This window comes from Scleropages formosus, chromosome 3 (assembly GCF_900964775.1).
Source record: "Scleropages formosus chromosome 3, fSclFor1.1, whole genome shotgun sequence".
Taxonomy (NCBI): Eukaryota; Metazoa; Chordata; class Actinopteri; order Osteoglossiformes; family Osteoglossidae; genus Scleropages; species Scleropages formosus.
The window spans coordinates 11,285,186-11,302,710 of NC_041808.1; the positions used below are offsets into that span (position 1 = coordinate 11,285,186).

General features: G+C 43.0%; 1 protein-coding gene across 1 annotated transcript in view; it reads left to right on the forward strand.

Annotated features, from left to right (window-relative positions):
- The window catches only part of glis1a (GLIS family zinc finger 1a), a 91,880-nt gene that overhangs the window by 64,802 nt on the left and 9,553 nt on the right, over positions 1 to 17,525 (forward strand). The window contains exons 5-8 of the mRNA XM_029250042.1: positions 129 to 290; positions 3,107 to 3,217; positions 5,725 to 5,866; positions 10,378 to 10,537. Of these exons, the coding sequence (XP_029105875.1) occupies positions 129 to 290; positions 3,107 to 3,217; positions 5,725 to 5,866; positions 10,378 to 10,537 (575 nt within the window). The remainder of the gene's footprint in view (positions 1 to 128; positions 291 to 3,106; positions 3,218 to 5,724; positions 5,867 to 10,377; positions 10,538 to 17,525) is intronic.

A 17,525-nucleotide genomic window follows, 5' to 3' on the forward strand; every position in this document is an offset into this window, starting at 1 on the left:
TGTGGGAAAATGAAATACACTACTTCACTGTAATGACAGCAGCCTTACCCTAGTGTTTCTGTGTGTGTGTGTGTGTGTGTGTGTGTGTGTGCGCGCGCGCGCATACGCTTCTGCGTGTTCCACCACAGTTTGAAGGCTGCAACAAGGCCTTCTCCCGGCTCGAGAATCTGAAGATCCACCTGCGCAGCCACACGGGGGAGAAACCCTACCTCTGTCAGCACCCTGGATGCCAGAAGGCCTTCAGTAACTCCAGCGACCGAGCCAAGCACCAGCGCACACACCTGGACACGGTACGTTACCAGTGGGAGGGCCCGCTCACTCTCTGACACCTACGGCTCATGGTCACTCTTGCAGTTTCCTCTCACAGTCATCCGTATCTTAGCCGTACAAAACCAAATTTTAACCGGTGGATAATGTCCACATAAGGGTAGTACTCAGTCCTGGTATTATATGTGTGTACAGTAGGTCTGTTACTTATGTTTTTCTTGAGAATAGACTGCGCTTAGAGGACTTACTCTGTGACAGATAGCCTTGGTGGTGAAAAGCGGGATTATTTTAGCAGCTCTGAGGAACAGACCGATTTTTAATTATAGCTGGCAGATCATTTCGGAAGATATTGCCTGGCAGCAGCAGCGTTGCTGCAGTTGGGAAGCATCAAGTCAGACTTTTTGTGCATTTTTCCAAAACTGTTACATATTTCTTCAATGGGTCTGGCACATATCTCGTGGGAAGATATTCCATGCAATGCCTCAAATTAGAATCTAGAAAATTAGAACAACCAACATGAAGATCTGCTGAGGTTTTGTACTAGGTGGCCAGTGCATTCCAGCCGTAGAAGAAATGAAAGCTCGATCTGTCCAAGCAGCGAGCGAGCTGTCACTCGCTCTGTGGTTCGACACACTTCTCTGACTGACCCCCACTGCTAAGTTTGACTTCTTCATATTTCAGCACACGAGCAGCATGGCTTCACCGCTACCCTCCACCCTGACACCACTAATAAAGCTGGCGCTGGAGATGCCAGTCACTGCACATTTAGATCTCTGCGACAGCTCGGCTCAACCCCGCTGCGGTTTCGGCGAGCGCTTGCAGAGAGGCTAGAGTGATGGTGCGGGGCCTCTGACAGCCGCGCTTGCCTTTCGCTCCCCCCCCACTATTTCGCCTTATGGAGGAATGTATGAAGCGTACTGTTGGCTCAGGAAAACAAACAAGTAGCAAGACTGAGCAACTCACATTTTCCAGTCCCAAGAGTTCTCTACAATAACACTGTCCTGTTTACAGAAAAGTCAGAATGAGGAATTCAAACTTGTTAATGCGTCAGGATCTACTTTCACTTTAATGGCCTACAAAAAGACAGGGGGAATGTCATCTTGTTAGCACCAGCATTTACTGTGGTGTGGACCAGGCCTTGGTTACCCTTCATTGCTATTTGTGCGACTTTGGCTGCAGCTGGACTACTCAGCTAACTATATTTCTGACTTTTTTTTTTTTTTTTACATTTCACCCACAATTATTCACAATTTCATATATTGTAATTTTGTCATTATTATTATTATTATTGATGATAATAGTAGAAGTACAGTATTATTATTGTGACAACTGTAAACTTCTGTGTTACAGGAAAGGAGGCAGTTAGTTGTTACACAAACCTTAAAACAACCTCAAAATACTAAGAAATCACTAAACTCAAAAGATCATAAACCAAGCACTCCACTTAAATATAACTAACTATATTAAATTAATATAGTTATATTTAAGTTAATATAAATATAACTTGTTTAGCAAGCACCAGAAGGGTCCAATTTTAAGACATCCTAAATGTACTTCCACTTGTTTTCTCCACACTACTGCACTCCCTTTAAAACTCACTCTTCAGTATCATGTGGTTTGCGGTTTGATTGCACACATTAAAAGCGTAACATGCATGCATTACAAATAAATGTTTCCGAAGAGCTAACTGCTCTGTCTCTCTTTCCTCTCTCTTCTTCCATCCTTCTGTGACTGTTCAGCTGAAAGGTACAGTATTAACTTTGTGCTTTTTGAGTAACGCATAGCTTGGCTTTCTTTACATTGACCTTCTCTGATTTCTGTCTGTACAAAGTCCATACATTCAGCACACTACCTGAGCTGTCCTCCAGAGGATAACCAGAAGTTACGTGTGGGAGATGTAAATATTTAAGCGATCAGATTGTATCATGCTGAATGTTGTAATCTGTGCATAAGTGAAAGCTTGCGTTTTGAAATGCTTAGCAAGCTGTGCATGGGCAATAGCTGCGATGTGGAAGACACCACTTTAGGCCATGGGTTCTCCTGAGTGTCGTCTTCGTCGCTCAAGTTTCAGCCAACCCATTCACACTTCAGTCACGAGCACCTCTGTGTATACACATCCACAGCTGTTTTTCGAGTGCAGTCTGCGTTACAGGGGCCTGCAAATCCACGCAGGCCTCCCCTGGGACCCCACCCTCTCCCCCTCTACCCACCCACCCACCCACCCCCTCGTGGCCCAAGGCTGCACGTGCCCCTCCCACCACGCCGGGGAGAGGATCGTCACGGCCAGAACTCCAAAGAAAGTGCAACGAAAAGTGATCAATCATTTGCCTGTCAGCAAACTGTTGATTTCCCGTTTTTATTGTGCGTGCTATTTGGCTTTTACCACACTTTTAAGTGCCATGACTGTGAACAATACCAGAGCTTTTGCATTAAATTGCATTTGTTGGATATACTTATGTATGCTTCATTGTAGGATTACTCTGTGGATTTATGACAGAAACCATTTTCCGGCAGTTGAGTTTTTTTATTGAGCAACGAGTTAAAGAACGTTTAAAATCAGGAATATCAACTGTAACATTTTACAAGCTGGTTCACTGATGTAAATCAGTGGGCAGTAATTGATATTAAACGTAGCATCGATAGATATTTTTCATGCACAATATAGAAATTAAATCTGGTCTATAACCAGTGGGTTCATGAAGAACCAGGACATAGCAGTTGAAATGGGAATAATCAGAGCAGCGCTTCCTCAAACACCATCCTCCAGCATGTGCATGTAGGTGGTCTTTGTCGCTGCGCTTCAGTGAAGGCTCTTTTTCCATCCGTGACCCGTATACAGAAACCCTACGCGTGCCAGATTCCCGGCTGCACCAAGCGCTACACGGACCCCAGCTCACTGCGCAAGCACGTGAAGGCCCACTCCGCCAAAGAGCAACAGGTGCGTAAAAAGGTAAGGCACCACCCAGTACTCCTGCCTGGCAGGAGGAAGTCCGGTTCAGTGGAGTTTTGCTTCCAACTGGTATGCTTTATTTTGTTATGTTGTACAACTTTGAGAAAAGAGAAATGACAAGATCACACCTGGACAGTTTTTCTAATTTTTGTTCGTGCATATGTGTGTATCTTTGTGTGTCTGTGTATTATTTCAACGCATACCTCATTAATTAATTCCGATAAAAATTATTTGTATAGTCATTCAGCTGGTACATATAACAATAAAAATGCCAAAAGTTTGACCAAGTTTCTTAAATGAGATTGAAAGTCTGTTGAAGGGCGAGTGGTGAAATACATTTGCTTTTTTTCACTGTACCGGCCTTCTAAATATCAAAAGAAAAGCCCCATTGTTGTGCTGGACTTAATCGCGTACTAAAGACGGATGATGTAGTCCTTCATGTATTCCCAAGCTTTGTGCTGTAAACAGAAACACATGTGGGGTTGTAACAGTGTTAATAAGCTGTGGTACGGAATCCCCCGGGGGCCAGATGTGGCGTAAAAATGTCAAACAATCCCCTTCAACATCTCCGAACAGAAAATGTGCACAAGGGTAATATCCCAAAAGAGAGAGTTTAATTACATTCGATGAATTGCAGCATGCGGGTTATAACAAACAGTGCGAAAGAGCTCCGAAAGCTGTTGATACTGTGCCGGCTCTGGCATCCTTCCTGTTCTCTTCAGAGGATACACAGCACCGTGGGATGTCAGAGCATGACGCTGTCTTTATTAATCTGATTAATTATTCAGTAATTAGCAGACAAGCAATGGACAGAGGTGCAGGTGGAGCTGGTGGAGCTGGTGGAGCTGGTGGAGCTGACCAAACACCACTCCCTTCCTAGGACATTACCTCGCTTAGTGGTGCGGAGTAGAATGCGTCAGGTGTACAGAGGAGGAGATGTGTGAGTGTTTTTAGCCGAGGCAGGTATCATCTGAGACATAATAACTGCTCAAACTGCTGCAGCTAAACTGATAGATAGATAGATAGATAGATAGATAGATAGATAGATAGATAGATAGATAGATAGATAGATTTTTTTTTTTTTTTACTTTTCTCATTATTTAAAGTGCGTACTGTACAATGCTATTGGAGTCTTAAAAAGAAAGCTTTAAAATCTGTCCATCTGGAAAACATAGTATGACTCCAGTGATGCATAGTGTTACAGAGGTCAGAGGCCAGTAATGACATTGGACTACACTGGATTAGTAAGAGCTTGGGTGACTAACAGTGAAAACAGGAAAAAAGTCATTAACACTGAAAGCTGCCAGAAATGTAGCCACTTTGACCAAAAGACATCAGTAGACCTGTAATTCAAAGGAAGTCATATCATTTATTGCACACAGCACCAGATGATGCTGCCCATACAGAGTTCGTAGAATTCAAGTCAGTTCCGTATAAACCGTGATGCGTAATAGTTTTGCAAGGGTTCACACGGTCGGTATGAGTGTGGACACAACAAACAGAGTAAACACGCTGCTCCCTTGGTACTGTTGTCAGCAGAGCATCGGCAACAGGCAAAACAGCACGCGTGGCCACAGTTTGGGACCTCTGCGATGCACAATGACAAATCCTTGGCCCTCCCCGCTTTCTTTCCGAACTGTAAATAGCAGGACGCTGGTTTCCTTAATCCCAGTCTTCCTCATGTTTCCAATAAGATGGGTGCCTGTGGTTCTGAACCGGGCTTCTCTGAGAGCCATTTCCTCCGAAGGACATCGTGTTGCGTGAATTGTTGCGTTTTTTTTTTTTATTTCGTTAAAATGTGTGTTTGGTTCATGTCCAGTTTACGCAAATGTGCTTTTTTTTTCATCCTCTCCTTCTACTTCTGAAAAAAGGCATCCGTTTCACTTGAAAAGACAAATAATTTAAAAAATAGATTTCTGCTTTGTTAACGTGAGCTGAAGTCAAGCATTGGTTCACAAACTCCATCTAGGAGCAAGAGTCAACTTTCTGGAGTTTTGAGGAGTGCTGTTATTCGAATGACACGTATATATTGGAATGACATTGTTCTCCCACCCAAGGTTTCGAATCCATGTCTAGTCCATAGATAAACAGGTACTTAATGTGAAATGTGTGGTGGAAGGTCAGGATGTCCTTTCTGGAGCAACAGGGCAATTTTAAAGGCTGGATTTTGATACGGGAGAAATGATACAGCAGAAATAAGTCGTTCATAGAAAAAAGTGTAGTAAATAGCTCAAAGACTGAGGTATGAGGTCAGTATAATATTCCTGTTAAGTGCCTTGGCCCTAGATACTGTCTCTATAAAGTGTCGCAGCACAGTCACAAATAGTCACATGGTTCTGCAGTTACATAACCAGTGGTCATGTTCGGGGTTGCAGCTTTCTAGAAACCCTAATGTCGAATGATGCAACAACAATATCTAATTTTAAGCATGGGAGTAGGTTTTTCAATGGTTGCATCTTTCTTTCTCCCTCCTGGCCCCTTCTGATGGTGACTGTTTCATCACACAGCTTCGCTCTTGTTCCCACCTGGAATCAGATGTCCTGAGTGAGTGTCTGGCCATGCAGCACCTCCACGCTTCAGCCCCATCTCAGCACCTCGTCAGCGGGAAGGCAGCCAGGTCCCCCGGGCTGAGCCACGAGATCTTCACAGGTACGCACCAAGGGTTCGCCTTACCAGCTCTATGATCGCCACTAAGCTTTCACATTTCACATCGGATTGATTTCCTGTTGTCCAAACAATGGACTCGCTCGACAACAGATATTCGTTACGTGTCGGGCTTAATCTAATTGATTGCTTAAACATGGTTTCCCATGCAAACGGAGCTTACAGGGATTAGTATGCTTTAGGAGACATGGGGGGTGTAGTTGGTGGGCTGCGGTTCTGGCAAACATTTGCCCTTTTTTGGCCATTGCATGGGATTTTTCTGCCAGTGTGACAGTACAGCAAACCCACAACTCTTCAACAAGCCTGAACAAAAATGCACTTTTTCGGTTGATGCTGAGTAACTTTAGAAAACCCATGCCTGCAGTGTTAACTCCCTGACAAGCTACATAGTCAGTACTGGGGCAGCAGGTATCATAGTGGTTGAAGCTGTCATCTTCAGTTCCCACAATCTTCTGTAGAACTCTTTATTTTAAATTGCTACAGTAAATTACACAGCTGTTTAAATGGGTAAATCATGGTAAGTAACACAGCATAGCATAGCATGCAAACCTCACGCATTACACATTACACACACATCATCTGAAACTGCTTGTCCCATACGGGGTCGCGGGGAGCCGGAGCCTAACCCGGCAACACAGGGCGAAAGGCTGGAGGGGGAAGGGACACACCCAGGACGGGACGCCAGCCCGCTGCAAGGCACCCCCAAGCAGGACTCAAACCCCAGACCCGCCGGAGAGCAGGACCCAGTCCAACCCACTGCACCACCACGCCCCCCGCATGCAAACCTCCAATAGTGAAATGCTTTGAAGAAAAGTGTTAGCTAGATGAAGGAGTAATAATAAATTCTTTGCCTTACAGTCCCTATGTGCGATAAGCCAGTCAGGTGCAGGATAGGACCAGTGCCTGTCATAATCATGTCCCATTTGGGAGAACATATGGGTCAGGGAAGGGAAGGTAGGGTAACCTCCAACTAGTCCGCCCAGTTTAGTGCTCGGTCCAGTATGGCTGTCGCCGTTGCTTGTCTGTTGTGTTGGAAATGTTTCCAGTCACGTGATTTTCAATTCACTTCTGATAAAGGGGCCAAATGTTGAATTTCAGTTGTTTTTAGTCCCACTGATTTCTTTCAGATTCTTGGTTATATTTCAAGGAACTGGCAGTCTTAAACACATCCTTCAGCTGGTTTACTGTAATCAAGTGAATATTAAGCCCACAAAATTCATATTTACGTTTTTTGTTTTATCAATCATCACATTCCATTCCAGTCAGTCAGACCCAAATGCTCTGAATTTAACTGCCTGCACCCCTGGTGAGATTCCTATGTTAGCACATGCTAAATACAAAAAACATATGGCCATATAACTTAATAATATTTCTAAATATTTCTTCAATATTTGGGTCTCTAAAATTTCTTACAGAACTTTAATTGACCAAATTACACCAAACTGCATGTGGAAGCAGACCTGACTGGGCGAACGATTACGTTGCACAGCAACCGGACCAGATCGCAGACGCAAATGGACAGCGGCACACACAAAAACGGGTTATGCCACACACATACACACTAATGCTGACACACGGACAACGTTAGTTCCATCACAGTTTGATTCCATTGACATGAATCCAGTACATCTCGTGTTATACATATATGAACAAACAAAGCGTCCGGCGATCTCTACAGACGTGGCTCTCACTGCGGTTTGAAAGGAATGCAAACTGTGGTTCATGTACGGACAGCGGTGGAGGCAGTCGCTTTCACTTGAAATCGAGCTCAGACCCTCTGCTGTTATTGTTGTTGAGATGGAAGAGAGGACAAAAACTCTTGTCATTTTTACATTTTTGCTTTGATGCCACAGAAGCACTCTGGCTTCCAGGCCGTTTACTAATGACTGGTTGAGAAGATTATTGGTTTTTTGAGTGGGGAAAGGTGTATCAACGGATATGTATGGGGCAGGTGATAGGAAGAAGACACTCATATACTACTGGGTAGTAGTATACTACTCTCTTCTCTGTCTCCTTCTATCAATTTCCCATACTAAATGTCTCTCCCCTCCCCTTTGTCCTGTTTCTACATCTATTTATTGTTTTTCTCCCACTTTTGTCTCTTTTTATTCCGTTTTTCCTTCTTTCTGTTAGTTTCCATCTATAAATCTCTGCATCTCTCCATAGTTTCGAGTCTTTCTCTTCTTTCAGTACTTCTCTCTATCTGTTCTTCCTGCATTTTGTCTTTATCATTTTATTCTCTTCTTTCTGTTTTTTATGTTTGCTGTTATTCCTTTCTCTCTTTCCCCATGCCTTTGCACTCCCATGCACATCTCAGCTTTGCCCACCATTGCTCAACATAGGTCCTGCATTTCTCCCAGTAGCTCAGTGGAATCTGGGCTATACGGGCGGGCATCTACCCTGTGCACTGGTCTCTCAGCCTGGTGCCTCTCTGTCTCTCAAACTCTTCATTTTTTTTCCTTCCCCATGCCAGACCGTTTTTTTCCACAAAGTAACCTATTAAATTGCAGCAATCCCAGCCATTGTTTGTTAGAATGTTGCTGGTTTAGAAGCAGATGTTAAGGCTAAAGGGGAAAGCATTTAGAGGTTTTGATTGATGATTTTTTGGGTGATGAATGGCTGTGGCCATTTCAGAGAAGGCTAGATAGACATGGGTTGTGCTGGCAAACAGCTGGCAAGAATGAAAAAACCAGGAGCACCTTCAAAACTAACAGCTTTGGACTTTCAGCAAGCAAATTTCCCACAGGAATAAGATTGAAAGAAGTTACAGGAAAAATTAGAAATAACAGATTTACTGAAGAATAAGTATAGGTATCTGCACTGAAGTGTCCAGCAAAGGCTATGTTCAAACACATTTTCTCACTCTATGTTTATAACTATAAGCAGTGTTCAAAATGCACAGAGAGCATTTCAGAATAGAAAAAAAAAATTGAAAATTGATATCCTTTACATGGAATTATGTCAGTAACAAGATAGTAATACTTTTATTTTATTTTTAACTTTTATTTTGCATTATTTTCAAAGCACACTTGTGTGGGGCATGAGGTGGCACAGTGGGCTTGGCTGGGGCCTGTTCTCTGGTGGGTCTGGGGTTCAAGTCCTACTTGGGGTGCCTTGCAATGGACTGGTGTCCCATCCCGATGTGTCCCATCCCTCTCCAGCCTTGCACCTTGTGTTGCTGGTTTAGGCTCTAGTTTGCCGCGACTCTGCTCGGAACAAGTGGTTTCAGAATGTGTGTGCAAGCCTTTCTAAAGTCTGTCCATAGGTGCCTAAGGTGTCCGTGGACCATAGGATAGGAACCCCTGCTCTAGATGAATAAGGTGCTTCTGCAAAAAATAAATTAGTATGTTCGTATATATATTGAGAAGTTTTTACACTGTATCTTAACACAGAATGACCATTTTATTTAAATAATTATCTTAAGTATTAATTTGTGCTGACATCTGCTGTTATTTCATCTCTTAAGCCATTAGTTGATTATTAAAGAATGCTGAAACCTCAAGTTGGCTTTGATGGTTTGTGTTTGATTGACAGGGAAGTGGACATCTACTGGTTTCTCGAAATTCTGAAGAATTCAGACAAAATATTGGACTCCTGAGTACATTCCATTCATGGAAAATAATTAAGGCTCGTCTGTCTTGCTTGTTTTATAGCTTTGGGAAGCTACACCTCAGTACAGTTTTAAAGAACTATTGCAGTGCCACATGCTAAATCAATTAAAAAAGGAATTTAGTCAGTCCATTTTGACTCAGTGGTCCAAGTTACTCAGACAGCTGAAACTGACATCATTTATAGAAATATATGTCAACCGCAGTGACATAATTGTGTATTAAACTTGAGTGAGTGGATTCCAATGAATGTATTTTGAGCTTAATTGAGTCATACCTCAGTGTACAGAAATGCAGCAATGAGCATTTTAAAGAACTTTTACTTACATCTATTCATTTAGCTGATGCTTTTCTCCAAAGCAACTTAGAATGTAAAGGTACTGATTTATACAGCTGAATAATCTTCCTGGAGCAATTCAGGGCAAGTACCTTGCTCAAGGGTACTATAGCAGGCAGTGGGAATCAAACCTGTAACCTTTATGTCTAAATGCATAGCACTAACCGCTACACTACCAGTGGTCTCAGAACAGTGGTAGCAACAACAATGACAATAATAATAATAATAATAATAATAATAATAATAATAATAATAATAATAATAATAATAATAATACAATTCTGCAAAACCAGTTGTTAAAAGTCACCAAATTGGTTGGGACCGGCCTGATCCAATTATGCATTCCATTATAAGGATGCACCGCAGATTGTAAACAGAACAAACACAGACTTCTTGTGTTCAAAGAATCCCGATTGGTCCAATCCGACTCTCCAATGTCATAACAACAGCCTGTCGCCATGGTTAGCCAATGTGGAGACGGCGGCAGTGGGGCGAGGAGGCCTCAGACTTGATGTGGAGTGCCTTGCCGACCTGTTTTGTTTGTCTTTAAGGGATGTATGTCGGCTCCAGTGGCCACCAGAATGGAGCCACATCTGGACTCCTCCCTCCCACACAAGACCTGTCCGCTGGGCAGCAGGGCTTGGAAACCAGCATCGGCGCCCCCCACAGCCATCTGCCCCCCATGTCTGCTGCTGAAAACAGCCGGGAGGGGTGAGTGTTGCCCAGACCACAGTAGATGTTCACAATACAGCAGGACAAATGGTTTATTTACCACATGATAGCCATGGCCTGGTATCAAGGTAGCATCGAATTCATGTATGGATCTTTTTCATGACACTTGAGTCTTTAACATGGAGGTTGAAGGAATTCTTAAATTGAAATGCTAAATGAACATTAGAGATTTCATTTTTGCCCCCATCTACAGAGCTCGTGCTGAAGAGAAGAGTTTTTACTTCACAAAACACAGCATTTCCAACTGTGAAGTTTAATATCACCTCTTCAGGCCCTAGTTGACACTCAGGTTTCATGGTCATCATGGTGTCGTCACCTCACCCAGCCCACCCCTGGCTCAACCTGCACTACTGCAGCCAGTATAAAGACAGCCAATGTTTACATGGACACTTGGCGCCAGTTGATCCAGAAGTTTCTAGTTTACCGAATGTGTTCCTACTCCCTTGAGTGTCCCTGGCCCAAGTCGTTATTTTGTGTTCCTATTTAAAGCGAGACCAAATGAACCTCCTGGAGCAGCCACTTAGGGAGGAGTTGTGCATCGACGTATCCTTGGGGACATGGTGTCAGGATAAAGTCATCAATGCATCAATAGTCCTGTAGGTCGCTCTGCCCTAACTCCCATACTAGGACAACTGGCAACTTCCTCAGGCACTGCAGTGTCTTTAGGGACAGGGGGATGGGATCCAGGCACTGAATGGGTTCACAAGGTTCAGGCAGTCCATCCCTGTTCCGGGGACTCCCATAGGGACCCCCACCCAATTCTTCTGACTCATCCTTGGTTAGATCTGTCGACGGGTGGTGGGTGTATGCAGTGGTCATATGCAGTCATCTGTTTTGAGTTGCTGTTTTTCCGTGGGGATGCGGAAGTGGTCAAGGTTTCACATACTCAGAGATCTGATGAGAGCAGTGGCAGCCCCGGATTTATGGCTGCGGGTCGGCTACGTGTCACTGACTCAGTTTACGTGGGGAGACATTACACGTGGCAAAGAATGAACTTAAAGAGTTTAAATACTGTGCCTCGGTGATGAACCCCAAGTAAGATAATGATTATTCATTTTTTAACTGTTTCCTGCCAAAAACATCAAATTAGCTAGTGTACGGTCCTTTTTTCAATGCCTTTTTAACAAGTTTCGCTTCTTCAGGTTGGTATATGTCAAAGTGGCATGTTTCAAACATGCACAAGGAGGAGGAGGAGGTAGGACCCAAGTGCGGGATCTTTTATTTCTCTCCGTCGGGCAAGGGCAGGAGTCATGGTCGTGGACAGGCGTGGGTCAAAGAAACAAGGAGCAAACATTGTTCTTGGGGTTGATCCGAGGTTGTTGACGAAGGGCAAAGAAAGCCTGGTTCAAAGCTGGGGAAGTCGGGCTGGGATGAGGAAGCAGGATCTGGAGCAAGGTGTCAGGCAAGTCGAGGATACAGTAAGTGAGCGCAGAAGGGACTGTTGTCTCACGGAGATTCCGCAACCTGGGAGTGGGGGTGTGGCTTCCTTTACACTCGAGCCCCTGCTGGTTTCTGCCAGATGCGTCCGACTGGGGTGTAGTCAGGGGGTGCGACAGTATAGCAGTATTGTCTGCCATTTACAGTCTAATGCAGTTGCTTAGTCAAGGCTTTAACTCATAATGACATAAATATTTAAACTTGCTATAGTAAACCTTCCCCGTTTTTTTTTCTTTTTTACTGAAGTATTTTGGGTTAAGTACTCGAGAATACAACATTTTACAAGATTACAACTCCAGGATAATTAAGCACTTTCCAGGCATCCTGCTGTTCTGCTGTGCAATATTATAAATGGATAGAACATAAGAGTTATAAACTTACACCTTCAAAGTTAAGGCAGCCATGCAAAGAGAACACCAGTTCTACCTGTAGATTGCTAGAAAGGCCAAATAGGCATTTGTAGTCATTTAACTGAAAAGTAAGCCATAACTGTGGAGTGCACTCTGTGCAGATATTTAGGTTTCAGGCTTGTGGAGGCTGTTCGCTGCCCATACCTGGGCTTCCCCATTTTCGGTCACACCAGGAGTTGCTCCTCACCTCAGACACCCAGATGTGGGGCATCCACTTGACGGTCAGAATACTGGCCAGTAGCTTGCTGCCTCTTAGTGGTCCATCATCAACTCTGGTAAACATTACAAGCATATAAAAAAACATGCACTGTTTGTTCTTTATGTCCATATGGTGCCAGCTGTGCCAGGCATTGTGGCCAGTGGCGCATTTGTGTCATTGTCAAGCCATCTGTAACAGATTGAAGCACAAATCTGTGTGCACCCTACACCCTTGGCTCCTTCTTCTGACAGAGTCACAATTGGATTAGATCAGTGTTTTTTTTCCCTAAAAGCCTGTCAAGAAATATTTCAAGGGAATTTAATATTAAGATATTTTTCTTTTTTTACAGTGAGGTCCTAAAAGCAAAAAAATCAAGTAAGGACAAGCTCTTTTCACAAGATGTTAGGATGGTGCACTTATGGCCGCTGACTGTATTTTATGGCTATGATCAACTAGGCAAATGGGATGTCACAAAATTGAACTGAGCTGGGTTCATTTTGGCCTCCAAACCAAATAAATTTGTGCCTAGACATATGGAACCTCACCAGTAAAATTTGCTGGAGCAACCGCTATTTGTCTTGTCCTGAGAAATGAGCTGGTCTGTGGCAGCGGGCAGCGAGGCGTGTTTTCTCAGCGGCTGCGGAGCTCAGACCGAGCGGCAACCCATTTCACTTCACATAACAGTCACCACTGAGACTGACACGACAACAGAACCAAACAGCAAAGAAAAAAAAAGGGGAACCCTAAAGCAACAGTAATGCTAAAACACATAGATTTCACTCACCTTGTGTTTAAGTTTACTGGGTCGAAGTCACTTGTGAAACAATTTTTAGGGGAGTGTGATGAATTTTGGAAAAAATATCCCTTTTCATTTAGGCCATGAATAGCTTTCCAGAGAAAGACTCAAATTAAAACAAGATACACTAGTCCCCCTGAAAAACGAAGCACTGCTTTTAAGCAGCTGAACGCAACTGTCTCCCTGCCATTCATCACAAACTTTTCAGCAAGGATTTTTCAGAGGAATTTCCAACTGGAAAGGGGAAAAACGGAGAGACGTGATGACAACACTGCTTTAAGTGAACCGCGTCACTCCGTATTTGTGAATTCCATTAGCGTGATGTGCCTGATCAAAAAATGTACTTAAGCATAGATGTCTGCTTTATCGGGCAATCTACGAGAGTGCTGTGCCAGGACCTACAACAAGCTAGGTACAAAACGTCTACTTTCATTTGCCTGTAGATCGAGCATTTGATTTAAATGTTTAAAGCCTGTGGTGTACTCCCTCCTGCCAAAGTCAATATCAGTTGAGCACTTGTTTTTCCCAAATGGTTTAGCAAGACATTAAACATTTTGACAAAATTATCTAACTAAGTTGACTATGAACCAGCAGGATCTGACCTCATTGCTAAATGTGTTTACCCTGGCTGAAATGAGCCATTTAGAGTCATTTTACTTATTAAATAGTAGAGTAATTTCTGAAGCTAATACTGAAATGTGCCCATTAAAAAATATTTGTGATGTATGGCAGGTATGATCTGTGGTTGGGAAAGGAAGGAGGTCAGAGGATCGAGGGTGGCGGTGGGGGTTGGGGCACTCTCAGCATGATGCATCAGAGCTCAGCCTAAAAAAAAGACTTGAACGGGCTTCAGGCTGTGAATCTTTTATGAAAACGTGCTATATAAATTGGCGATTTCTGAAGCCTTGGTGTACACTGACTGATGTAAACAGTCAAGAAATTCTGCCATTGCTTTCTGTGGCTCCTTTGTCACGCAGATGGTTTATCGTGACCAATGAAAACATTTTTCTTGCCCCAGAGTTTGCAACACACTCCCCGTTTTCACAGAGGCCAGAGCTTTCTTAATGCTTCAAATTAGAGAAGAGTTGAACCTCCCCTAACAATCTATTCTTATAACCCTTAAAACCCTTTCTCAGCAAATTGCAAACTTTTTCGCTGTAAAAAGAACCAGGGTGAGACATTATCTGGAGAATGTTGCGCTTTATGAATCGTTCCCTCCCTTGTCTTTGCGGAGTTAACCATTAAACTGATTAAAGGTTGCATCAGCATATGTCAGCGCCCTGTACATTACTAATCTAAATTTTGGGCTCTTGTCATTCTTTTCTTTTCCTCAGTGAGCAATAGTTTTAGACCATGATGTTGCACTCGGGACAGCTGCCTGTGGCAGTGACTTTCAGCCCAGCTCACTGATACCGTATCTTTGTGTGCCAATGTAAGACGGGTCTCGGCAAACGTGACATACACAAAATATCCTTTAAATGTGGTGATACAAAGAATATACTTTAAACTGCAAATAAAATCACACAAGAAACAAAAATTCAAGGGTGAAACTTATTTTTCCACGAGATTACTAGTACAAATTCTTCGGTATATCGGAAAAATCAAGAAGCATTCATGTAAGGACCTCCCTGATGTGTTTTCCCGTAGTCTTACTTATCGGTTATAGTAAATGAAACCAAACCTCGTTTCATATGTCTACAGCACCCTTCTCCGCACCTTTTTCCCCACATTGCCACTTATCTTACTGTTGTCACGCATTACACATAGTATTAGTGTAACTTTTATTTTACATACCAGCATCCATTTATTTTATTTTATATTCCTGGCATCCATTTTTTAACTTTTACAAGATGCATAACAAATGCCACTTTGCTATGTGGAATTGCTTCACAGCGTAGCCCACAACTCCTGCAGAGTGTTTCAAAACCGTAAAAATCGTATGTTTCTGGTTTAGTATATGTAGAATATATTACTGTATTATAATGCTTTCCAGGTCTGCAGTTTAATTAATTTTGACATTTCAAAAGGCATGTAATTTGTTGCTGTCTTTAACCTCAGCAAGATGAGGGTTAGAAATGGCCCCGCTGACAGGACTGCAATCATCTTTATGGTTCCAGCTCTAGTTTAGGGAAAAGAGAAGCAGTCCACCTCACTTTAGCAATCTTTTATAGATGACGTTTGACAGGCCATTGATGATGTTTAGATAAATGTGGAATGGGTCAACATGTTGAGACATGGCACCAAATGCCCACTTTAACAAAAGCCCCACTTGTGGTTGTACAATAAAGGAAGTACGAACTGCCAAGCTTCACCATTTACTCCTGTACAAATGTCAGACAGAGTAAATATAAAAATAGTACAGGGCAGTTAGTAGAAGTTTTATGGGTACTCTATTGTATGTAAGGCCCCTTACAGTCAATATCTCCTTTTAACTCACTGTCTGGTTTGTTAAAATATGTTCTGTCCTTGAATGCACAAAGGTCATATGTCATTCAGCCCAGTTATACATAACGCACGGGGTCCTAGTTTGCCTGGAGATTTAAGTCAACACATTAGCCTGACAGTTAAAAAATAAAAAATAAAAAAGACTATCATTTAGTCTTCATTATATTACCCCTCTTGTGATCTGCTTACCACCTTATACCGCTGACTCGCTGCGCTACCCTTCACCTTTGATTCTTGACCTCATTCAAACATCCTTGGTGTTGTCCGGGGCTAAATCTAGTTGGTTTGAGCCATTGTGTTGTGGATGCTGGGTAAAAACCGCCTGTGCTTTAGTTGTCACTCAGGTAAATTCAGCCATCAGTTGGACTGGGCCTCCCACCAGGAATTGCACCTTCTATACATGTTCTTCAGACTAAAGAAGACTCATCTTCAAAAAACATCAGCCAGAGAAGGACTAGTGTTATATCTGGAGTTAAAAATAGATATACTGAGAGGTATATACATCACGTGGATGGAAATGCAGAAATTTCTCCTAGATTATAATCCATTACCTCAAATTATTTTCACATTTCATAAGCATACCGGTTGCCCTAATTGCAGGCAACTTTAAATTGAGCAATAAACCATTCATTCATAAACCCTGTATTAATCCTTGTTTATTATGTTGGCTCTTGCTGGAGAGTCAGACATGTTTCTCAACAAGTACTGAACACATAGCCTTTCTTTAATTCCTCACTGTACTAGCCATTTTCTAGGTCAGCTAAGTGAGAGATAAGTGTTTCCATGCCTTCCCTATCCATCACGTATATTGTGTTTTTCTGGAAAAAGAGGGATAAATGTTATATATGGTTGACTAAAGAAGTATTACTCTATGTTATCCGTTTGAAGGTTAAATTCCCAAATCAAAAACGATCTGAAAAGAGATCCGGAGTTCTGTGACCATTGCTCAGAAAGGCGGCTCTCTCGTTCCTCTTTCTCTTCCTTGAGCCCAGACTTAGCTCACCGAAGCCTGAAGAGCTTTGCTTCACTAAGCAGAACCAGAAGTCCAACCCCAGCAAAAATATTCCCACCACTTCAGGCCAAGACTTTATCACTGTTCTGTCGAAGGGTTGGATCCCAGAGCTCCAGCAGGCCAGGCCCAAAGGACCAGGATGCGCAGGTGAAGGAAGATGGATGGGGATCTGAGTGCTTTTCCTCATGAATCTTCCACCTACAGCAGATTCTGCTTTAGCATGTCTGGCTCTTCCATTCTTTGGCCAGGCTGATCTGACATAAACATGTAGCATGGAGCGGACGGAGCAGCGCTTCGTTGCTGACATAATATGAGCTTACCAGAACCCCTCGCGCAGGGCAGATTCCAGCGTTTATGACTTGCACCTTCCGTTGCCTGTTAATGCAGCTGGGTTTTGCTGGAACATCGCAGGTATATTACAGTGGCATGATCAAGGACACGACAGCAGGTCCCTTTTAGTGCCCTCATCAGTAGGCCACAGTGTTGCACTGAAACACACTTGAAGCTAAAGCAAGGGGTATTGTGCGATACCTTTTAGTATTGAAGACAGCATGTTTTTTATACACTGTTTTTTTTCCTGTAGTACTGGTTCATGTCACGTTCTTTAAAAGAGGCAGAGTGTCTGCAGTCATACAGATACAGAAGGCTTCCGCTGCACCTTAATCAGT